This window comes from Podarcis melisellensis (genome assembly GCF_964234715.1).
Source record: "Podarcis melisellensis genome assembly, chromosome: 5".
NCBI classification, from domain to species: domain Eukaryota; kingdom Metazoa; phylum Chordata; class Lepidosauria; order Squamata; family Lacertidae; genus Podarcis; species Podarcis melisellensis.
Genome location: NC_138537.1, coordinates 47,977,806 through 48,002,452, shown reverse-complemented (window position 1 = coordinate 48,002,452; position 24,647 = coordinate 47,977,806). Strand labels below are relative to the sequence as shown.

Sequence of the window (24,647 nt, the reverse complement as noted above, 5' to 3'; positions counted from 1 at the left end):
AATCAGCAATTTTATGTTAGCGGTGGCCTCTTTTTCTTGCCATGCAAACCTATTTCTGTGCGTGGCAAGCTTTTAGGATGAATCAGTTAAATTATTCCAGGATTAGTTCATTGTAGAGTAATGATGCTGGCATACAATAAAACAAACTAAAGTGCACTTTAAGCAGATAACACAAAGGGCCACAGGTAGAGCTTCTCTAGGAGTAGATTAGGAGATGAACCATATATATAGTTAAGAGTAAACGATTATGTACTTCTAGAATTGTTTAAGAAAACATGGCAAAAATCTGCTTCACAAAAGTTTATTTTGCAATACATTCTATCAGAACTGTTCGTTTTTCCAGTATTGTAGAAAAAAATAGATGTTCCAGCCACCATTTGCTGAATTAATTTAAGAGCAAATCAATTGTTCCCCTGGAAAAAGATGAATACATCTTATGATCAAACTAAATTCTTAGATTCTTTAAAACAAAGAAAAAAACTTTTTTCTCCCAGCAGCAGCCAAAATAGGGTTCCAGCAGCTTAATGACCCATTCTATAAAGCTTTGTATAAACCAGTGATTTCACTATAAAAGCACTGTCATTAAAACAAAGGAGTGGCAGGCAGGCATCAATGCAAAACATGGAATGATTAGGTCAAACATATGGCACTTCCAAAATAGTAGCTTATTTTAGCAAACCTCCACAGAAAGGTTGTTACTTGTTCTGTCCCAACTATAGCTCCAGAGAAAAGAAAACTGAAGAATTTCCCTTGTGAACACAAGTTTATAAAAACCGTCAGAAGGTATTTGTTCCCCAAAACAAGTGCATCTCTTAAAAAATAAATGAACTGTGCTAAGCAACTCTTACTATAGAATATATACATATATATTCCCTTAAACATCTACAGCTGCAAGAGTTTGTTCATTCAGTAGCTTTCAGCTTTCAGGCGGCCTCCATCTCCTTCACTTACAAAGCGTTTCCTTCCCCTAAAATTAAATATACAATTAGCTTTCAGTATATCCCTTAAACTTGGCCATATGAAGAGGAGGGCAGAAAGTTAATTTGCAATAAAAAATGTAAATCACCCTCAAAGCAGTGTGGTTAGTTATATGTATGCAAATTATAGACACTCTGTTCTATTCGAACTCTGATGGGGGAAGGGGAGGAAAGTTTGGAGCATTAAAGTGCAAGACCCAAAGCCAGGAATCTACAGAGAACCGTACTCTGACATTTAAGAATAGATTGAGATTCCAGAATCGGCTCACTTAATATCCTAGTTTTGGCGAAGGTTATGCTTCAAAATCATTTATTCTGCAGTAATCTAAGAATTCTTCAACAGGGTTATAATAAGTTACGAAAATTCATAAATAATAACCAGTTTCCTCTGACCCCAATCATCCTAGCAGAAGTGGAAAGAAATTAAAAGCAGCTACAGCACAGAAGAAGATTGGCAGTATCTGAGAAAGCACACTATAGCAACAGGAAGACACAAGTGAAATATCCATATAGTCTTACTCTCTCATATTTATATGCTGTTTTTCTTCAGTTGTAGAACCCAATGTGGCAAACACGTAGTTCCCAGGTGGTCACCCATTCAGGAACTGACTAGACCCACACCTAATTCACTTCAACAAGGTGATTGGCCTCTTGGGCCTTCAAACCACATGCTCGGATTTAGAATGGAAGTTTGGATCAGAGATTCCAAGCTATTCTACCCCTTTAGCTAGCACCAGTCCTAAGACAGCCTGTACTACCATGCAAGAAAAAAATAATAAGTTGCCAATCTGACTTGATTAAATTCTGTTGACAAACTAGCTAGGTTTTGCACCCCTTGGACTTAATTTGCTGCACAGCTACCTCTCTGACACAGTGATCCTTAAGTATGTACCTGGAAGGACAGAGGTCTCTCATTGGTTTGGAAATTATTCCTGCTCTAAAGCATTCCTCTACAAACCGCTCAAGCACAGAGTATGAATGTGGCACATCAAGATTAATGTCCGGGATTTCACGGTAAATTCGTTCATAGCCCTGCAACATCAAAATTAGAATAAAATTCATTATCTCAGGAATTTTCAGTATGAATTAAGTAAACTTTAAGTAAAATGTTTCTATCTAAATGGGTATGTTACCTTTAACTTTCACTTAAATATATATAATTATATATCTTTTATATCTGTTGCCAGACTTCATACTAATTTAGTCCCCAATATCTACAGTTAAAATATTAGCAGCAGCAGACCTACATTTTTGGGGCCCTGGAGCTTAAACTGTGATGGGGGCCCTTACGCAACCAGCAATGAAGTCTGGGTAACCACTGTTGCCTTCTTCAATTGGGTTGTTCCATGACAATTGATCACCATCATCATAACTACTACATCTCACATTTTGAATAAAATTGCTGTACTGGATTATCTCACATGTCAAAGTCACTGGTGTGAATAAAAAAATTCCTATACCTTATAGTTTTCAAGTTATGGGAGATGAAAATTAGGGAAATATTATATACATGCATGATATAATATTATATACATAGAATGATTTGAGTTGTGTGACTCAAATTCGGTCTACAAAACCCAAAAATTTAAAGCAATGTTGACTAAAGTGTCTTCTGGTAGATCTGCCCCTGAATATTAGGTAGCAGGTGACAATAGAGCCACCATTACTAAACTTAACAGACTACCAATCTGACTTTGTACAAGACAGATTTCTATATTCTTCCTAGATTTTCTTTTTAAAAATATCGTTGAAAACCCTCAAATTCTGTAACGAAGTCAGAATTTGTGTTCCCTGATCAAATTCTAGGGCTGTTCATTTAATGTTAATAAACAAAAATAAATGCAACCCAATCTTCTCAGCTATAAGGATATTTAACAGGAAATGCTTGGAAATCTGTTAGGCATACTTACTCTTTTCATTTGGTCCATAGTAATGACAGCAGACCTCCAGAGGGATTTCAACAAATTAAGCATCATTTGAAAGTTTGTTTCTCCAGTTGATTCCAAAACCATCACAACTGCCTAAAATGTAAAATCAAATGAACTGAATGTTCAGGTAGAAATGGTGGGAAAGTACATATTTTAAGCAAGTAACAAACATAACTATACTGCAGAGGGAAAAGGATATTATGGAAAGCACAAATCAATAATCAACAGTGTGAAAGGCATCTAGAGATTTCAAGGAATTTGATACTATGCATTCCTATACTTTGCTGTTCAGGTCCATTTTTGGTAATCCCACAAAGTGTAATAGAGAACATGCTTTTGAAGCCAGTAAAAAGTATAAAAGGAAGCCAAAGGTGATATGAAAACATTCTCTTTTGAAATGAACAATAATATGCAGTATTGATATTCCCTTCATTGAAAATAAAGTAAGAGGTAGTCAATGAATTACTTAAGAAGGAACTTCAGTCTTTTTATTTACCAGGCATTTTATTAGGGAAATAAACTAGTATAAAAGGTACAGGTTATGCAGGCTACTGTAGGAAGGATCTTTCTCAGCTTACAAGCAAGTGTAAAATAGTACCACCAAAGAGAAACTCTCAATAAAGCTCCTTCAACATAAAAATCATTATGCTTGTTAAAGTTTGTAACTTCAGAACTAAACTTACAATGACAGTTATAATACTATGTTGTAAAAAAAATAAATGTTTCATTCCTGCCTTACTTCATATACAAGTTCATGGTGAAAATGTGGTACTTCTAACTCCTGGAGACAACGTTCTGCTTCAGAAACATCTCCTGAAAGAAGGTATTCTTTCAACAGCATATCAATCTAGTTGATTAAAAATACAAAAATGTATAAGACCAGATGTTAAAAAGCTTACAATTCTGAAATCTACAATGTATTTCAGTATCTAAATTAAATGTTTACTGATGAGCACCCTCTATGGCACAGTGGTCAATGCTTTTTTGATAAATACAAAAAATATATGAATTCATTATATAATGCAGGCAAGATCCCAAAAGATAAATTATGTATTAATTATTGTAAATGAGAAATAAATGAAATGGAAATGAAATATTGTTCAGTACATATGTAATCATGAATGAATAATCATGAATTTAATAATATACAATGCATTAGTAAATTACTAGAGGAAAAAACAAAGAGGCATCAGTTGCTTTGTCCAGTAGTTTACCCTACGTCTTTTCCTACTTGCACTCTCACTTTTTGTGGCAGAACAGAGGATACCACTCAGTGGGGCCACTCAGAAAGTATGCAAGAAGAACAGCCAGTGGTAGCAGAATAACACCGAAAGACAGCTTGTGAGCAAGTTGAGACGACGTGGCAAAGGCACTGGGCAGCAGTTGCTCCCACCTCTGCCTTGTTCGCTTTATATGGTGCAGCAAGAAACATTAGGCCTGCTTGGAGGTGCAGGAGGAGAGTGGGAAGACCAAAAACATGTTGTCAAGGGGCCCCTTGTAACACTGAACCAGTCCTGTTAACTGGATATAAAAGTTAACCACTAATGAACAGCTGAACTTAATTACATACCTCTTTAACAAGATGTTTTACAGACTGCTGCCCGCCTCCTGATCCCCACACATTGTCAATGCGTTTTCCACCTTTGGTCATACTCAGCAATACAGTAGCTCGATCCAGAGCAGCCCTGTGAAGAGAAAGGAGAGTTGCAAATAAAAGCAAACATATTTAAGAATCTTTACATTCACCATTAAGCCTTTAAACTACACTGTAGAAATCTGCATTAACAATGAGATGCAAGATTTATACACCAAAACTGCTATTGTAACAAAGTGACCTAATATTTATGGGGTCCGGTAACTTGTGTTCAGCATTAACTTAGGTCAAAAAGCTGTAGCTTGTTCACTACAAATCATCAATCCAATTCAAATTATTTTTCAAAGTTTTACACAGTGAATATAACAGTCACATTAGTTTATTTCCCAAAATAATCCTGCAGCAGGGAACTATTATTAGCTACTATTTAAGATATGATACATGTTTCTTGATTGAAAGGACACTACCTGCATAATGCTTCCTTGGTGAATTTTCTTTAAAAATATAGTCCATGACATAGAGTACCCTATATCCATCATACCCAGATGTTTGAGATAATTGCTTCTGTTTCTTCTATCTAAGGCTCTAGCACCTCAATATTCTAACACTTTTAGAACTGATGCCCTAAACATCCAAACTTAGCAGCTAGTGATTATTCCTTAAATTTCCATTATTTGTCTAAAGCTTTTCTCTGAATTCTGTACTTTTAGCCATTCACTGCCTTTAGGTATTAAATATTCCACAAGCTATGCAATGGAAGGAGGCAGCAGAAACATTATATCTTCATAACTTTTCAAGAAAGAGTATAAACCCCAATCTTTGATGTTTTTATTTCTTAAAAAATAATAGGTAAGCCTTCTTTAACCTGGCAAATACAAAAATTTTACTGGATTATCACCTTTAATTGCGAACCCCAGCTAAGAAGGGCAATGCACTTACCGAGCCTGGACACAGTCCACAGTGCCTTTGTAACCATCTATGTAACTATTGCAAAGAATCCCATCTCCGACTGCTCTTGCAATAAATTGACCCACCAACTGCCATGAAAAAGAAATATGTCTTACAGATTAAATTTGAGATAGACAGGGTTTCTTTGATCAGTCACAATGTCACACGAAGCAGTAGTACACCCCCAAAATGGGAGAAGGAAGCCATACCCAAGCAGCCCTGCTGTTTCCCTCTTGGGCTGGTTCAAGCAGCAGTACAGGCAGTGCTGCTACCTCAGCTGCCTACATTTCTTAATTTTACATAAACAGATGAGCCAATTACATGCAGCTACAAATGTAATAAATAAGAATATATTGGCACAATACATAAAAGATAATACAATACATTGGGTGGTAGCAGGGAAGACAAGGAGTTCTAGGACACAGAAAGTTAAGGTACATTGTGCTGTGATGGAATTTGCATATAAAGTCTAATGATTTAGCCATTAGGGGTATCAAAACTTTAGATAAAGATTTTATTGTGTACCTTTATGCCATAAAAGTACTTTAATAAATGTGAGCAACAGATGTTACCACAGAAACAAATTCTAATTAATAATAGGCAAGGCTTTTTTCAACCAGAACTCACAGCAACTCAGTTCCGTCACCTCTCAAGTGGATGTCATTGCCATTATAAGAGAACAAGGGGGACGTTCATGGTGAGTTCTGGCACCTCTTTTTTTTAGAAAAATAGCACTGATAATAGGTATTTTAAACAAACCTGTGGTGCTCTGGGAGTGTCCAATACCAATTCTGGCATCTCTCTGAGAAGCCTATCAAATGATTTTTCAACGTCTTGTTTGCCAACTACTGTCCCACACAGGTCAGCAAGAAGTTTAGATGTCATTTCTCTGTGACTGGCCTTTCCCTCCAGAGCCAATGATACAGCCAACACTGGTACACTGTATTTCATTTCACCAAGATTGAGGTCTTTCAGCATCTCCTAAATATGTGGAAAGTAAAATAAGCAGTCATTTTATTTTAGTTCAAGTGCACATGAGTTTTATAGTAGAGATGAGAGGAAAAAAACAAGCAAGGAAGAATGTCTCTCTTATGGGACCAGTATAGTAAGAGAAATTCTCTAACTAATGTGTTTGCAAGTTAAGTAAACTCCTTTGACATAAGGGACAATTGTCCAATTACCGTATGTCAGAGGAGACCCACTGAAATTAATGGATGAAAGTTACTTAAATCAATTAAGTTCAAAGGAACTACTGTGAATATGACTTATTTGGGAATCACTCAGGAGCAATTTTAATTCTTACTATATTTTTGTGGAAGTAGCAGAAGAGAGGAGTTCAATCTAAATATATGGATTTTAAAGAAAGGTACCATTTCTACCTGTGGGAAGCGGGTGGCGCTGTGGGTAAAAGCCTCAGCGCCTAGGGCTTGCCAATCGAAAGGTCGGCGGTTCGAATCCCTGCGGCGGGGTGCGCTCCCGTTGCTCGGTCCCAGCGCCTGCCAACCTAGCAGTTCGAAAGCACCCTCGGGTGCAAGTAGATAAATAGGGACCGCTTTCTAGCGGGAAGGTAAACGGCGTTTCCGTGTGCAGCTCTGGCTCGCCAGAGCAGCGATGTCACGCTGGCCACGTGACCCGGAAGTGTCTTCAGACAGCGCTGGCCCCTGGCCTCTTGAGTGAGATGGGCGCACAACCCCAGAGTCTGGCAAGACTGGCCCATACGGGCAGGGGTACCTTTACCTTTACCTTACCATTTCTACCTATAAAATTTACCAGTCTTTACCATGTGTCAACTTTCTTAGGGTTTTAGTCTTGTTTTAAATACGCTGGCTTGCTTTTGTGTTTTTAACTGCTTTTATCCGATGTGTAAGGTGCCTTGAGACTGTTGTTTAGAAGGCAATTAATGAATCAGTGATAATAATAAATAAAAATTATTACTAGATGCCATCAAACTAATCTGCAACCAACAGACCCACATTTCATAATCTAATAAAAATCTGTGTTTATGCCACTAATTATTATAAAAGACAGAAATTGTAAAAGTAACATAATAATAATAATAATAATAATAATAATAATAATAATAATAATAATAATTTATTTGTACCCCACCCATCTGGCTGGGCTTCCCCAGCCACTCTGGGCGGCTTCCAAAAAAAATATTAAAATACTCTAATACATCAAACATTAAAAGCTTCCCTGAACAGGGCTGCCTTCAGATGTCTTCTAAAAGTCTGGTAGTTGTTGTTCTCTTTGACATCTGGTGGGAGGGCGTTCCACAGGGAGGGCGCCACTACAGAGAAGGCCCTCTGCCTGGTTCCCTGTAACTTGGCTTCTCTTAGTGAGGGAACCGCCAGAAGGCCCTCGGCGCTGGACCTCAGTGTCCAGGTAGAACGATGGGGGTGGAGACGCTCCTTCAGGTATACTGGACCGAGGCCGTTTAGGGCTTTAAAGGTCCGCACCAATACTTTGAATTGTGCTAGGAAACGTACTGGGAGCCAATGTAGGTCTTTTAAGACCGGTGTTATGTGGTCTTGGCGGCCGCTCCCAGTCACCAGTCTAGCTGCCACGTTCTGGATTAGTTGTAGTTTCCGGGTCACCTTCAAAGGTAGCCCCATGCAGAGCGCATTGCAGTAGTCCAAGCGGGAGATAATCAGAGCATGCACCACTCTGGCGAGGCAGTCTGCAGGCAGATAGGGTCTCAGCCTGCGTACCAGATGGAGCTGGTAAACAGCTGCCCTGGACAGATTTGACCTGTGCCTCCATGGACAGTGCGAGTCCAAAATGACTCCCAGGCTGCGCACCTGGTCCTTCAGGGGCACAGTTACCCCATTCAGGACCAGGGAATCCTTCACACCTGCCCGCCTCCTGTCCCCCAAGAACAGTACTTCTGTCTTGTCAGGATTCAACCTCAATCTGTTAGCTGCCATCCAACCTCCAACCACCTCCAGGCACTCACACAGGACCTTCACCGCCTTCACTGGTTCTGATTTGAAAGAGAGGTAGAGCTGGGTATCATCCGCATACTGATGAACACCCAGCCCAAACCCCCTGATGATCTTTCCCAGTGGCTGCATACAGATGTTGAAAAGCATGGGTGAGAGGACAGAACCCTGAGGCACCCCACAAGTGAGAGCCCAGGGGTCTGAACACTCATCCCCCACCACCACTCTCTGAACACGGCCCAGGAGAAAGGAGCGGAACCACTGTATGGCAGTGCCCCCAGCTCCCAGCCCCTCAAGACGGTCCAGAAGGATGTTATGGTTGATGGTTAAGGACTTAAGTACCCCACTCTTGAAAAAACTATTTTAAATCTCATTAATCACTGCTTGTAATTTCCAAAATATAAGCCATGAGACATACCGCAACTTCATTAGTATCCCCATGTTCAAAATATTCCTGGATTATTGGAGTTAGCGTTTTCTCAAATGCTCTTTCTTCCAAAGGTGGAACTACTGTTTCATAGACACAGTTATCCTGCTTTAAACAAAGATGTAACAAATTTAATAAAACAAAATTTATATTGGGAAGGCTCAGAACAATTCAGTTTTAGAACATAGTTCCCCATAAATTTTCACAGGCTTTCCATTCATAATCCCTTTAATACTGTCAGTCAGGCTTCTATGAGTAATGGCTTTGTTCTCTTCAGTTGCTGCCATCAGTTTCAACTACTCTATAACACCAAGAAGGAAGAGGTAAGCTGTTGAACTAATCCAAAAATGGAGAAATGCAGCTATAGCTGAAGATTGATATGAAAACAGCTCACAGTGTGTTCTTCAGCCACACTTCAATTCCACCTTCACAATTTATCTGTCAGGTGAGCAGAACAGCACAGCAAATGCTGCTTCAAACCCCTATGTTTTGCTCCTTCCCGGTCACTGATTCTATCACTGGGCCACTGCTGTTTTCTGCTCCTCTAGGAGCTGTTAACTAAGCACAGAATTAAATGTCTGTGGCTAAATAGAGTTGAGATGGACTTTATGCCCAATTTCTGTTTTTATCAAGACTAGAAAGAGTCAGTGAAAAGCACAGACTACTTACATCATCAGTTTTTGATGAAATAACTGTTCAGGGGTGGGGCACTCATCAGATGAGGAAACTAACCATTTTCCTTACCTGAGCATCATCATAGTTGGGATCTTTAATGTCTACTTCCTCCAAATCATACACTTGCCCAGGTCTTCCCCAAACACCTTTGCCTCCTGATCCACCTGAAAAAAAGTTTAACAGCAAAGATGAGAACCAGACTACAAGTCAGTGTTATTTTTTGTCTTATTACTGCACTCTAACCTTTCACAGAAATCTAGTTTTCAAATTCACATGAAAGGCTCATAGAAGCTGAACAGCAAAGCTGACACTGTTCACTATCTTCCTAATATGAACAAGACAGGAGGCAATCATTTTTAATCAGGCTAAATAGAACAGCATAAGCTATCTGCAGCAGTCATTATCAAGTCTCCAAGTATTTGTGTTTGTTTTATTTAATTAACAATTTCATATTAAAATTATGAACCTTAAAAATTCAGAGTTCTAAATTAGAAAAGTATTATACATGCAGATATAAACTATGCAGATCTCTAATGTGTCTATATTCTTGTTGCTATCAAATTAATGTAAAACAAAACATTTAGGAATAAGTACAAAATGAAGATCAATCTAAACCTAGATAAACTCTCAATAGGTTATTTCTGTTTGCTGTGAATTCAAAACACACCAACCTTTCTTGGGTAGACCCCTCCCCTTTCCTGAACGAGATCGCCTATCCAAATGCTTTCCCTTTGGACTTGTTGGTACTGTGACTCCATTCTTCAGTGCTTCCCCATTATCACTCACTGAATCTCCTCTTCCAGAGTCTCTAGAAGAGTTTTTTCTCAATCTCCTCTTTGCTCTGGCATTGATCTTAGCTTCATTAATAGACGTGACAGCGTTCCAGTTACCATTGATTTCAGGTTTTATTTCCTCAGTTCCACCATTTTCTTCATCACCGGAAAATGGAGTATCACTCAGATTATCCAGTTCTCAAAACAGAAAGATACAGGAAGGTTTAGCTATTGGGCAAGTAATTTTAAAATCACACAAATTTCCAACATGGTAAAAGTTCCAACGCCATTCTAAGCATCATGCAAAAAAAAAAGTTTTTAACAATCCTTGACAAATTTAGTTCTTGCAGCTCTCCTGCAAAAGTGACAAACTAATTACTGGGTGAGAACAGGAAGAAATGTTTCAGGGGCATTTGGTGGAGGAGGAAGAATCAGTTGACAAAAGCTAACATGGTATTATAGTCACAGTGGGATATATCGCAACAAAATTGTAGTTTACCTATTGCAAATTATATTCATGGTTTGTTTAATGATGTGGCTGAAGTACAGCACCACTTTTATATTTGTAAGCCACATTCGTATGTATAACAGTGGACAGCATATGACATATCTTTTTCATCAAGCCTACAGGTGTCTGTGTCTTAAATGTATTTTTGTGTTTCTTGTGCTTGCAGTGCTATACAGATGCGAGATTTATACAAAAGCTTTGATTTTTAAATTGTTTTGTTTATTCACTGTGATTTGAACAATTACTATTCAAATATGGAAAGGTGGAATATATATTTTTAATAAAGACATTAGAATTTTTTGGGGGGGCTTGATTATTGTACAGTAGTTACTTTACACAGGAATATGTATTTTCCAAAAGTAAAAAAAATCAAGGGGATTTTTGAAAATAATAAGCGACAAAGACCTAGTTCAACTTCTTATAAGAATGCAACATGCAAATCCAAGAGCATATGCAATGGGATACTGTAAAATTAGAACAACAAAGTCATTAACAAACCCAGTAGCATATCTCAGAGCTTAAATAAGTACAGGTATTAGGAACAATTTTCTCAATTTAAAAAACTCTGTTTAGTTATGTGTTCCATTCTATAATGGAAATGCATTTGGCAGCGTTTCAAGCATCAAAGACCGCAAATGAATTGGGCTGATTCCTTACCTGTCAAGTTGATGTTGTATGTCTGCTCATTTCCTATTTCCATAGCTGTTTTACAGTAACTGAACCAAACGCAAAAAATTGTTTAATATTGTTGTTTCAGACCTAAACACAAAAATAGAACCTTTTAGTGCAATTAGAACTATAGAAACTGTAGCTGTACAGTGTACTTTCTTTGATAAAATTGTAACACACAATATTTTGTAAACATTAAACCTTATGCAAATTTTCTATTATTTTTATTATTGAAACTGAATCAGCCAAGTTATTCTCTTGTTCCAAAGACTTCTCTTAAGCTTAGGATTTGTAAATTCCTACAAGCAGAAGTTTGGCAGGAATCATCCCTCCCTTCTATCAGACATTTTTTGGAAAACTATACTATTTAGATGGGCCTTTGTAATATGAATTTTCTTTTTTAACCCACTCAGTATTTGTTTTGTGCATATTTTTGTTGATTTTATTCTCATACCTATACTGCCTTGAAATGCTTTTATAGACTATAAATACATAATAAAAAAAAAAATTTACTTCATTTATCCAAACAACCCTAAATCATTATTTCCACTTTGCAGTGGAACAACAGAAAGTTGCTTGTTTGCCATCCAAGTTCAGAACTGAGGTATAAATTTAATTAAGACTAGCTTTTTTATTTATTTATCTAGTGAGTGTGTGAGTGTTTGCATCTATGTATCTATGTACATCAACAAAATAGAAATTATTTAGGCTGCAAGTCTTACTACCATGTTTTAATATTTATATAGCACCAGTTCTGCTTAGGTATTTTGTAGGGATAGCACCTGTTTTTTGGTAATTGTTCCATTGTTTTATCAGTCCTGTCAAAATACTATGCAGATCAAACGATGAAAAAGATACTTTATTTGTATTTATTCTTTCACTCTAAGAACAGATCACCACCTTCTGGGAATTCCTGTTGCTCTCTGTTCACCTCCAACCTGCAGCTCATCCAGTGTTTTACCCCATGGTAGTACTCTCAAATAAGTTGGCATCATCCAAATCTAATCACATTTGTTTTAGATAGCATAGCTACAACACTTCCACTAGAGGGAAATCATGCAGATAATCCTAACAGATCTTATATCTTGCATCACAATTTTTACCTGTGTAGCTTTCATTAAACATTCAGCAGTCTCATTTGTGTTCCCAGGCAGTATCTGCCCCAAGTTTTTTTTCCTCCTTCCCCCACCTTTTATCTAGCAAACACTATGCATTGTTGAGTGGTGAGATTATGACATCAGGTCTTTCACATCATACCTCATAGCAAAGAGTTTTTCAACATTACCTTAGCCAATCATTCAGAAGTTTGCAACGTTCTGAAGCACTTTCCTTTCGATAGAAGAGTTTCCTCAGATCTCTCAAAAGGCAGAAGATTGGAGAGTTGATTTATTAGCTTGTAAAGTTAATTTTTGTCCTCTTGGCATTCCATTACATGCATCAACTCTCCTTCAAATCCAAAGGAAAAGCACAATGTTTATATAGAAAAATGTATGATAATTTAACACTGGAATTATGTATCTTCAGTATCTTGCAGATATGCAAATGTACAACCCTTCATGAAATTAAAATAATTTCTAAGTGACAGCATGGGTAGGGAGTGGCAAGCAAACCAAAACCCTCCCCACACATCTCTTAGGACAGCAGAGGGAGGCAATGCTGAATCCTTGGGGGGCATCCTTATTCTAGATAGTAACCCACTAGTTCAAAACCACAGAATTAACTTCTAGTTTAACAGCATAGCCACACACAAATGTTGTAAAAGTACTACATACCAACGCCATGAGACATGGTGCTGCAGCATAAACAAATAAACTCTAACACAAGGGTAAATGGGATGTGTAGGACAGGAACAAAACAAAATTCATTAAGAAGAAAACTCTTCTCACTTCTGTTACATGCCTGGAAAATACTGGCCAGGAAATCCACAAGTCGTCAGACTGCACAAATACAGGTCTGCCACATACTGCAAGCCATGCTTGCTAAACCATCCTGGTTTTGTGGCAACTGTGAGCCTGAGGCTACAAGAATAGCAAAATTAATGAAGCATCTGATGAGACATAGTTCACGATTGCTATTACACATACACTCCAGCTGGCAATGAACCGTCTCTAAAAGTACAGAATTTTTTGAAGGCCTGAAGTCTATAATATGGAAAACCTGCCTCCTGCAGATGACTGCCTGTGTTCAACTTGTTTGACACACACTTTAAAAATAAGAAAGGGAAGTGGTTGTATGGTAGTTGATCTTTTTAAAGTTTTCAAGTAACATCTGTTGCTAGACCTTTAAATGGTAAAGGAAACTGTGGTTTAGGAGGCATTTCATTTTTGATCTTACAGCACTTAGAATGTTGTAGTTTCTCTATGGTGTTTCTGAACAGCAGGCAACACATATTAAATCATTATTCTCAACAACAAAAACAGTCCTGTAGCTCTAGACTACTGAAAGGGTATGTGGTAGCAGACTCCTCACCCAATCAGTTTGTTTATCCTGAATGCCAAATTAAATTAATCCAGATTACCAAATAATATAAACATAATCCAAATTAAGTAAAGAGGGTCAATATGGTCGTGAAAACTATTTTGTTAATCATTAAATGCTTTATTGAGGATGTTTCCATGTGAAGAAACTGGCCTGGTTCAGATGTAATGGGGAAATGGTTTTCCACTACAATATTAAATTGCATCATACCTCAGGTTTATGTACTTTCTCCTCCCTGAAGGAACTTCAGTGTAAAACTAGTCACAGTTCCCTGACATCCAAATTTAAGGAGCTATGGTTTCTTTACCCTATAGTTAGTAACAACAAACCAGAAAAACATGGTTTCAAATCATAGCTTGTTCTCTCACTTTAACTTTAAACAGACCACAGACAGGTAATAGTGGTAAGTTTAAATTCAAAGGCAAAATCTTTCTGTCTCCTTTTCTGGATGGGAGAATGAAGTGTGGTGGGCCTCAAGCTTGCTATAATTCATTTTCAAAACAGGAAGCTATGGTTTGCTGTTATGTCTGAATCACACAATTGTATCCTGAAAAGCAACTTTAAGTTGTTTACAGGGGCTTCATTTATTTGAACTTCATTAAACTTGTACACTTCAAGGACTAATCATTCCAATAAAATATAATAGACACTCATAACATTGTTATACTTTTTGTGGTCACAAAAATTGTAAGTAGACTAAGGTATGCTGACGCCCTAAATTCAAATGCCAAAGCTTGACTAATGAACCCTAATAAAAGTGTCTTTAGATAAAAATGACAAAGTGGCATAGTAAACAACTACAAAGTGAGGTAATGCTCTCATTCTTCAGAAGATGATTTTGGCAATGAAATCTTATGGATTCTGTAATATTAAACTTCCAAGTCCAGTGAGTCCCTTATTATTGCATTTCACAGAAGGGGATATTCCAGTGCTTAACCAGATTCAGAAGGATAAGCATTTAGCAGCAAAAGTAAACGTAACGGGGTATCTTTTTGAGAAATACAGAGAACTATAACAATATCTATACTGATATCCAGTTGTCCCAAGAACAAGTTGGGGGAAATCAGTGCACATAAACTGATATAATCCAGTGGAGGGAGTGTTGTACAAAAATTAGTGCAACTTCATCCTGACCCCAAAAGCATTAAAATGCAGGATCAACCATCTAGCCTGCTGAGATGCAAGCTGGCAGGTAAGTGAATCGGCATTTGATGCATAAGGCAGGACAATGGTGGTTTTCAAACATCAATTAACCATTTCGACATTGATTTGCCTGCCACAAACCCCTTGTGTGCAGCAGAGAGTTCTGGGGCATGTTACAAGGTGCACATGGTTTTCACTTTTGCTCCACAAAGAGCATAGCCGCTAGCCCCCCCCCCTCAGTGCTCCCCAGCAGTTACACATTAGGAGGCGAGGCCAGCAGTGGAAGGCAAACTGCCTTTTGCGTGGAAACCCAACTGCCACCCTTGAAATCAACACCCGGCCTCAAAATAAAAATGCTTTCAAAGAGCAGCAGGATTTTCCTGAGCACGGTCTTCACATCACGGAGAAAGCCCTTCCTGAGGGAAAGAATGAGGTAAAACGATGGGAAGCCCCAATAAATGATACGGCCTGTACTCTGCATAACAGCAGCTCTCCCCTCCCTTTTAATACACGGGAAGCGGCACTAGGCCAAGCCAGGCTGTTCGTCCATCTAGCCCAGCGCTGTCTACGGAGAGCGTTATCGGTCGTGTGAGGCCAGTTCCATGAGCTAAGGTGGGGCAGGGCGGCCAATACACCGGCCAAATGACGGGCGTAAGGGAGGCGGAAAGGCGAGGAAATGGGCCCCCTTCCTCCTCCTCCTGAGGAGTCGGCAGACACGTACGTCCCTCTCCGCTCGGCGTCGCGAAAGGCGGGAGGGCACAGCCCTAACGGGAGACCCCCCCATTCCCGTGCTCACGTTTCTGGGGCCGTGGCGGGGGTGGGGACATTACCGTAGGCGGCGGCCCCGGAGCTGCGCCACACGGTGTTTGTTTTTGTTCTGCCCAGCAACACGGCCACGAGCGGCCGATCCTGATTGGCTCAGCCTCGCCCTGGGGCCCGCAACAGCCAATGGAAAAAGGGACTCCGACAGGGCGTTCAAAACAAAAAAACAGTTGGAAAACAAATGAGTTATGAGTGTCAAAATGGAGGGGACGGGAAAGGGCGTGTGACGTGACGCGACGGGTGGGTGGGTGAGACCATCGAAAATCCAGGTGGGGGTGGAGGGTGGGGGAAGTATCTTTAGCCAAGGGGCGACAGAGGAAGCCATAGAGCTGCCTCACTGTAGCCTGGAGATTTGCCCACTCAACATTTTCTGCTTGGGGCTTATAAAAAGGTGTGGTGGAGGGCTCTCTCTTCTTTGGCTCCCACTCATGTATCAAATAAAACTCCAGTTCTTCCCAGAGGCTATCATGTTATAGAGAAGCGCATGGCTAGAGATCTGTTTATTAAATTTTATCCTCAAGCTTCCATATGTTTACTTTCAAGAAAGTCCCATTATTGGGGCTTACAGGTAAAGGTGCAAATGGTTATGCTTAAAGTTGGAGGTGTTCAGCCTTTCACGCCTACTACATGAGAAGAAATTAAGGAGATGGCACCCAGTAAAGAGCTGCTATGATGAGAAAGAATGCAATTGCTGCATTTTTTAAAAAAGCATTTGTGTCAGCTCCATGACAGCCTGAAAAAGGTTGTCAGCCCTATACCACACATTTCAAAACACTTTTAGGCTGCACTGCTCACTAACTGGGAAGTAATTTTCATTGCACTTAATGAGAGATACTTTACTCCTGAGTGAGGGTGGTGTAATGGTTAGAGTGTTAAACTAGGTGCTGGGAGCCCAGGGTTCAAATCCTCACTCAGCTGGGTGACGCTGGATCAGTCACTGTTTTTCATTCTAACCTACCTCACAGGTTTGCTGTGTGAGGAACTTAAGAGAAAAAATGGGATACAAATGTAATAATAAATATCATTAAAAATACAGTGGTGCCCCGCAAGACGAACGCCTCGCAAGACGGAAAACCCACTAGACGAAAGGGTTTTCCGTTTTGGAGGCGCTTCGCAAAACGAATTTCCCTATGGGCTTGCTTCACAAGACGAAAATGTCTTGGGAGTTCCTGCGGGTTTTTTTCCCTTCCCCCCCTTTTCCTAAGCCGCTAATCAGCTGATCCACTGATAAGCCGCTTAACAGCTGATCGCTAAAAGCGGCTAAACCGCTAATAGCGCTAATCCGCTAAGCTGTCAATGGGCTTGCTTCGCAAGACGAAAAAACCGCTATACGAAGAACCTCACGGAACGGATTAATTTCGTCTTGCGAGGCACCACTGTACACAGGATTGTGCAGTTAGTAAAATCAAGTGAATTTGTTCTATCAAGGAACATAGGACATTGCCTTAGATAATGTGTCTCAAGCTGTCAAGGTCATTCTGTATTTGGCCCTTTGTTATCTTCATGCTATTGTCTGATGTTTGAAACAAGAACCTTTTGCCTCTTTTTCCTCTCCTTGCTGTTCCTGCCCCAAGCAAATCATGAAGGCCCTTTGATGTTTGAAGTTTACTGAGCCAGCACAAGGCTATGGTTGGGAAGATGCCTGTTCCTGAAGTTTTGAACAACTGATTCACAACTGCAGTCTTCAGAGTCAGTACTAAGAAATGAAAGTGAGCCTACAAAATCCTATTTATGTTAAGCTCGCATAAAAAATGCAAAGGTCACAAAATTGCAAGTAAACGAGTTAAATCCTATGTAGTCAGAGTCTATGAAATGGCTGGCTTAAGCAGTTTGAAGATTGATATGTGCACACAGCTTATGATTAACCAACCTCCACCCTCTCAAAAAGACCTTTTCTTGACCTTACAGTTTAATTTATTTTTTTAAGTATACTCAGAGCCTCCCTATTAATTACGTACTGTGCACAACACTGAATGCTGTACAGCCGTACTTAATTAGAAGGCTTAATGCTAATGTTGTTATGAAATATTATTACTCTTAGATATTCATTGCCAAGACAAGCTGATATACATCACTGATTCTCCCAGGATGCCACATCCCAGAGCTCTTTTAGGGATAAGATTATATATGGTGTAGTCCCATTCTGTGACTGTATTTCTCCATCTGTCTATAGATGCACCCCCTTGAGTACAGGGCAGTTTAAATGTAAGGTTCTGAACTGTAATAGCACAGGCTTCAGGCTTCAACATAAACTTAAGTAGTTAAGAACTATACAAGAATTAAAAGGCTAGTCTTGTTACTACAGGTTCTTAACGCAAGTCACTAATTGTTTGTATGTCAACATGCAACGCATACCTAACCTGTAATGTAAACATCAGGGAATCTGCATAAGTACATGAGTAACATATTTACTGTGTTTATGCAGATTCCCAGATGTAGTTTGGAAAGAGGTAATGACGCCACTCTAATGGCTTAATTATAAATGCACACCGACAACAGTTTGAGATCCACAAGTCACTTCCTGATTTGTCTTTGAAATGTTTTGAAGCACAAGCACCCAAGTTGTAACCTATAAACATTCAAGAACTAAGCACTGCTAGGTTTTACCTCGCAGGCCTCTTTTGCCTTTAGAGCTATATGACAGGCAGAAATTTACCATGTGAACATTTACCTAGCAAGCAGATTCACCGATGCCAGAATTTGCTTCCGCCAGGCATAATCTCCACAAATCAAAAGTTGGTATCCTTCCTAACAACAAACAGAATATCATCCCACCGCCTCTTCACATCCAGCCATTCCCTGGAATCATTTAAGCACACAAATCCTCTAGCTATAGAAAATAATTGCTACATGGGATATGTTAAACCACTGGTGCTGAGATTACCCGTACCACAGGTTGGAACTACGTCCTAAAAGCAGAAGAGGAGCCTTTCTGGGTCAGACTAAAGATGAGAAGTCCACAAGTAGGACACGAACACGGTTTCAGGTGATTCACTGAAAATGGTATTCACTGGCCTGCCACCTACAATAATAGCCACTGGTAGCCTTATCCTTCAAGTCTGTGGCCATCACTAGATTCTGTGGCAGTGAGCAATCAAAGGGGGGAAATGCTGCAAAATGAGTTTCTATTGATGCACAAATTTGTATCACTCATTAAAGTCTCACCATTAAGAAAACTTAGGAGGTAAGAATATTGCTGTCGTGATCCAAGAGAAGCATATTTTCAAACTCCTGTCTCCACATTGCCCTAAACACTCCACTGCCCTAGTTCCCACAAGGTGTCCTTTGAAGCGTTGCATAAAACTCTGTAAAGAGTCTAAATTACAATTTAGTAGATGAGCAATTATGAGAGGCTGAAACCTGGCTTATTGTTTCTCAAAGAGTCACAAAACCATGCTGTCTGAAAGAACCAAAGCTACTCTCTAGTCAGTTTCCTTGTTCAAATCCAAAGCCATCTAACCACAAAGTGACCCAAGCATAAAGAAAGGATATCTTAGAAATATCGCACTCCAACTAGGCAAATACTGTAGCACTGCACCACAAGACTCCAGCAAACCAAATGCCAAGCCACGTGTTGCAGGAAAAGCAAAACACCATCAAAGTCGCTAGCCAATCAGACATGGGGAAAACATTCCTTCCCAATCAGGCAATGAAGATAAGCGAAACCTATTGGCAAGTCTCTGGAAGAGAGGCTGCACTGGCCAATTGCAACTGTGCTACGCAGCGTCCTACCTCCAGTTAGGGAGTTTACTGGTTCTCTCGACTTACCTGCAAATTATGCCATCTAAACCCCAATGTCGTCGCCTCGCACTTCACAATACCACTAGCCCCTAACTGAAGCACTGAAAATGAATCCGAATGCACCCTGCATAAGTTTATCGAAGCCTCCATTAAACTAGGTGGGAAGTCTAGATGCATCTAAACAAGCCCAAGTAGTAGTCAGTACAGATCACAAAAGCAGCAACCTTCAAAAAACTGAATAAAAGACCACTGACATGCAATAGCAGCACTTCTTTTTCCCCACCACAATCCTACTTAAAGCAGCTGGGTGCATCTGCAGCAAGGCGCACACCATTCCACTGCCGCTTACTGTACCTAGGAGCATGCCCCATTGGACGCCATTGGGCTCATTTCCGAAATGACTTGCTACAGGACCCAGGTGAAAAGTCCCGCTGACAACACCTTCGATTCTATGCACTTAGTACGAAAGGGGCTTCCTTCCGAGGAAAGATGCAGAGGTTCGGGTTACATGCCGTCCACAGATTACAGTCTTATGCCTATTTTCTCGCTTGCAAAATCTATGAACACAATGGAATTTATGTCCCAGAACTGCACAGGACCTCTCAAAAAGCTCAGTCTAAGGAAACACACCCTTGCCTGGAGCAAAAGTTCATTGCATACACTGGAACTTAATTTCGGAAAAGCATGCATAAAATGGGGGTGCAGTATGACGAAACACACAAAAAAGCCAGCAATCATAAAATTGTTATCTCCCTTTCCCAACCGTTATAGCCAAAATGCATTATCAATTGGCTTTTTTAAAAAATGGAGCCGAACTCGATTGCTGAGAAGCCGTTTAGGAACAGCTCCTTTTGCTCAGATACGGGGATTTCCGCTCACATTTTTGCACCGAGCTCGCACGCCGCTTGCTTTGCATGTCTGGGTTTCTTTTCAGCAGCAAATGACAACGAGAGGCAAAGACCTAGCAGCCTAAACCAACAGCTACTTAAAGAATGAAAATGTGAGAAAGTCACCCTTTTCCTCCTCTTGCTTTTACCCAGAAGCTGTTGATCATAAAACTCTGGCCCACAAACTCTCTCTCTCTCGCCTAGTTTTCTCCTCGGCAGATCAGCACCAGATTTCTCCACTTGCGACTGTTTTCAAACAACCCTGTACTTCCCCCCACGTTTAAGGTGGCGGGGTAGTCCCGCCTACGGAGCGGAAGGAGGAAAGCTATTGGACGAGGTTGTCCGCACAATTAGAATAGTGGGCCTTCCCACCCGAGAAGGGCGGGTGTTTGTGAGACTTTTTTTCTAGGGTTCTCCGAAGCTCCTTTAACAGCCATTTTTCACTGGCGCAGATGATTTTGCTTAGAGGCGTTCCGTCGATTTCCGGCCTGTTGGCAAGGCTAGTTTGCTTTTGAGATTCCTTTAACGCTGTAGTATTTTACATGCCGATTCACTCCAACGCCAGAATTTATCAGTTGCAAACCTTCCAAAGAGAGTTAACATGCCAATGGACCAGCTTCGTTACTTTTAATTTTTTGATTGCATTGCAGTTATAATCTCACAAAACATTTTTTACAGCGGTGGGAGGGCATACCCTAACATTTGAATATTCCCCATATATTCTGTTGCGTGCAAATGTAATGACTTCGACAGAACATTTATTGGGAAGGAAATCTCCCGCGAGCCCTGCTGGGTAGAGATTAGAGAGCCACGATTGCCTTACAAACATTGGTCTTGAACCTAATTGCAGATCGATCGTGATCATATTTGCACATAAGCAAGTGCCGCTGATTTCAATGAAAAGCTGCTCTGAATGCTAAGAAGTGCAACAAATTAAACTGAAAAAATGGAGGAACTGCACGCATACCCGAAAGCGACGGGTGGGGGTGCCTGGGTGGTTACGGAAGAAACAGGAACACGCTGGCTTCTCAGAAGTATGGAAGGGGGAAACGGAAATTTGACTTACTAAGGCTTTCTGCGTGTAGATGCTGCAGGAAAACGTTCCTGCTGAGGACCACGCCTCCTACTGGAAGGTTTTTGCCTTCTTTCCAGTAGGAGTCACTGCTCTATATAAACTAAGAATGAATCCACCGTCACTTGAAAATCGCTAAGGTTCGTGGCAGACGATTAAAGGATGTTTCTGCCTCTTGTTTAGCAAATGTAATGCACTGCGCTAGATGCTACATTTGAAATTTCAATACATTTAAAAATCAATAGGAATATCTATGTGAAAAATGCAACTAATTCTTTGCACACATGCCAGAGACCACTTGACTGAAGCTCATGTGGACCACAGTTTTCGAACTCTGCAGGGTGGCAATTCAGAAAACCAGTGTCCCACCCTGTATTATGGAATAGTATCTGATTATGGGCCATGTGGGGTGGGAGTGGGGGCACAGTAGCTGGTGAGCTGCCTGTAGTGACATTTACACTAAAAAGTAGAATTTGTGAATGGTGCTCATGTACGCTAACCCAAGAAGATTCCCACATTATTATTAAAAGGCAGATGTGATATCACGGTGTGCAAATCAACACAGCTGAATAATATATCCCAAGTTTTCAGCCAGGTGATACTCTTTAAAATATATGCTGAATATAAGAAAAGGAAGAGGGGCCCAGGGTGTTTTGCAATACATTGATAACAGAGCCAGACACGTCTTTTGGGATCACAAGTCATTTGTTTTTCTGTCCATTCTTGCCGCAACAAGACATGCACTTTGGAAGCACTCCACCTACCAAGAGCAGCGCAAGAGAAAGTGCACCATGATCTGATTGAGCCAGAATGAATTCTCCACGGAGAGAAACAAACAACGCTGAACAGACTTTGCTTCAGCATGAAGGAATCACATGTCTGGTTTCCCAGCTACACCCACAAGTTTGCACTATTGGAGGCTATTATTACTGCTGCTACTACTATTACTACATACTAACAGAAATCTCAGTTACCAGAGTGTGGTTGCATAAGTAACCAATACATCAGCACCCAGATACAAGGAGGCAGCACTGGTATGCGCAGGATAACCCAGTGGTTCACAGAGGTTACTCCCCTCCCCCCAAAAAAAATCCTTTAGGGGAGGGGAAAGGAAAACCTAAAAGTGGAGAGACCAAAAACTGAGTATATTTAGAAGGCATGGAATGCTGACTGGCTGCAGAGGGGGGATGAGAAACCAGGAATGGGGCAAGGGAATAGCTTTAACACTTAACAGTGAGTGCACCACGCTGCACCATTTTGTTGTAGGTCCCACTTGTTATCATAATATTTAACATTTGCATAGTGCTTTCAAATATTCAGAGTGCTCTTCATGCATTATCTAGTTATAATCCTTACAACAACCCTGCAAAGTGAAGTGAGGATTATTCCCCCCCCCCGAGCAGATGGGGGACAGTGGCTGAGAGAAAACAGCTTGCCTAAGGCTACGTGGCCAACTAATGGCAAAGGTGGGGCCTCAACACTCCAACACTGACACCCTGATCCAGCTCTGGAGACCATCTCAGCTGTGAGTCCTGGAAGACCTGCTCCCTGCCTTGCTAGGCTTTTCCTACCTGGCCTGGGAGGGCGGGGCCCTGACTGACTCCAAAAGTTGAGACTGCTGAACAGATGCTAGGGCTGGGATAGGGTTTAGGCTCCAATCTGGTGGAACGCTCTGTCACAAGAGACTAGGGCCCTGCGGGACCTGACATCTTTCCGCAGGGCCTGCAAGACAGTTGTTCCACCAGGCCTTTGGTCACGGCGCAGCCTGACTCCCTCCTCTGGCAACCTGCAAAGAAATTTGCTTAACGGTTGCCATTAATTTGATTTTAATTAATTTTTATAATGAAATGTTTTTAGAATGTTGGATTATTTGATTGTTTGATTATTTGATTGTTGTTAGCCGCCCTGACGCGGGTGGCGCTGTAGGTAAAACCTCAGCGCCTAGGACTTGCCGATCGCATGGTCGGCGGTTCGAATCCCCACGGCGGGGTGCGCTCCCGTCGTTCGGTCCCAGCGCCTGCCAACCTAGCAGTTCGAAAGCACCCCCAGGCGCAAGTAGATAAATAGGGACCGCTTACCAGCGGGAAGGTAAACGGCGTTCCGTGTGCTGCGCTGGCTCACCAGATGCAGCTTGTCACGCTGGCCACATGACCCGGAAGTGTCTGCGGACAGCGCTGGCTCCCGGCCTATAGAGTGAGATGAGCGCACAACCCTAGAGTCTGGCAAGACTGGCCCGTACGGGCAGGGGTACCTTTACCTTTTACCTTTACCTTTAGCCGCCCTGAGCCCGGCTTCGGCTGGGGAGGGCGGGATAAAAATAAAATTTATTATTATTATTATTATTATTATTATTATTATTATTATTATTATTATTATTAAATATTACAACCCTAACTGCAAGTCACTTTAGGCCAGGGGTCAGCAAACTTTTTCAGCAGGGGGCCAGCCCACTGTCCCTCAGACCTTGTGGGGGGCCGGACTATATTTTGAAAAAATAATAATGAACAAATTCCTATGCCCCACAAATAACCCGGAGATGCATTTTAAATAAAAGCATACATTCTACTCATGTAAAAACACGGATTCCCAGACCTGTCAGTGGGCCGGATTTAGAAGGCAATTGGGCCAGATCCGGCCCCCGGGCCTTAGTTTGCCTACCCATGCTTTAGGCACTTAACAGGTTTCCCAAGTGCTGGAACTGTAATTAGTGTCCTAGAAGCTGCCTTATAGCAGAGCTGTATCCCGTCTTAGGTGCTGTTGCGTCTCTGATTGCACAGTCACACAGCAACCTTTTATTGAGTGCTGCGCCTATGGATCTATATAACTTATCATGACTGAGTCGTTCTGGAGATAAGTGTGCAAAACCTGTATGTGAAAGTTTACAGCTGTGCAGAGCATGGTCATTTGGGCGTTTACTTTCTCCCTCAGTAATTAATTGCAGAGCAATGGGTTTGCAAACAGTAACCAGTATTCATCAATCAGTCTTGGGATTTCATTTGTCAGTAAGAGAGTCTCAGTAGATTTGGGTGGGAAAACAACAGTTGTCTAGAGTTTCTAGGCATG

General features: G+C 40.7%; 1 protein-coding gene and 1 long non-coding RNA gene across 10 annotated transcripts; one reads left to right on the top strand and one right to left on the bottom strand.

Moving 5' to 3' along the window:
* Window positions 1–285: 285 nt before the first annotated feature.
* Window positions 286–20,814, bottom strand: PDCD4 (programmed cell death 4). Of its 9 annotated transcripts, XM_081912909.1 has the most exons (14): window positions 15,893–15,908; window positions 14,130–14,227; window positions 12,727–12,887; window positions 11,430–11,531; window positions 10,163–10,462; window positions 9,561–9,655; window positions 8,808–8,924; window positions 6,207–6,428; window positions 5,439–5,536; window positions 4,476–4,590; window positions 3,645–3,752; window positions 2,888–2,998; window positions 1,870–2,009; window positions 286–967 (listed from the first exon to the last, which is right to left on the bottom strand). In XM_081912909.1, the coding sequence occupies exons 4-14, from the start codon at window positions 11,470–11,472 to the stop codon at window positions 907–909; spliced, it is 1,410 nt and encodes a 469-aa protein (XP_081769035.1). In that variant the 5' UTR covers window positions 11,473–11,531; window positions 12,727–12,887; window positions 14,130–14,227; window positions 15,893–15,908; the 3' UTR covers window positions 286–906. The 9 variants fall into 9 exon arrangements, with proteins under 9 accessions (XP_081769035.1, XP_081769034.1, XP_081769033.1 ...); XM_081912908.1 differs by lacking the exons at window positions 14,130–14,227; window positions 15,893–15,908 and adding an exon at window positions 20,662–20,814; XM_081912907.1 differs by lacking the exons at window positions 14,130–14,227; window positions 15,893–15,908 and adding an exon at window positions 20,639–20,792.
* LOC309370808 lies at window positions 16,142–17,677 on the top strand. Its single transcript, XR_014168697.1, has 2 exons — window positions 16,142–16,922; window positions 17,271–17,677. It is a non-coding gene; the product is annotated as an uncharacterized lncRNA (long non-coding RNA).
* Window positions 20,815–24,647: the final 3,833 nt, after the last annotated feature.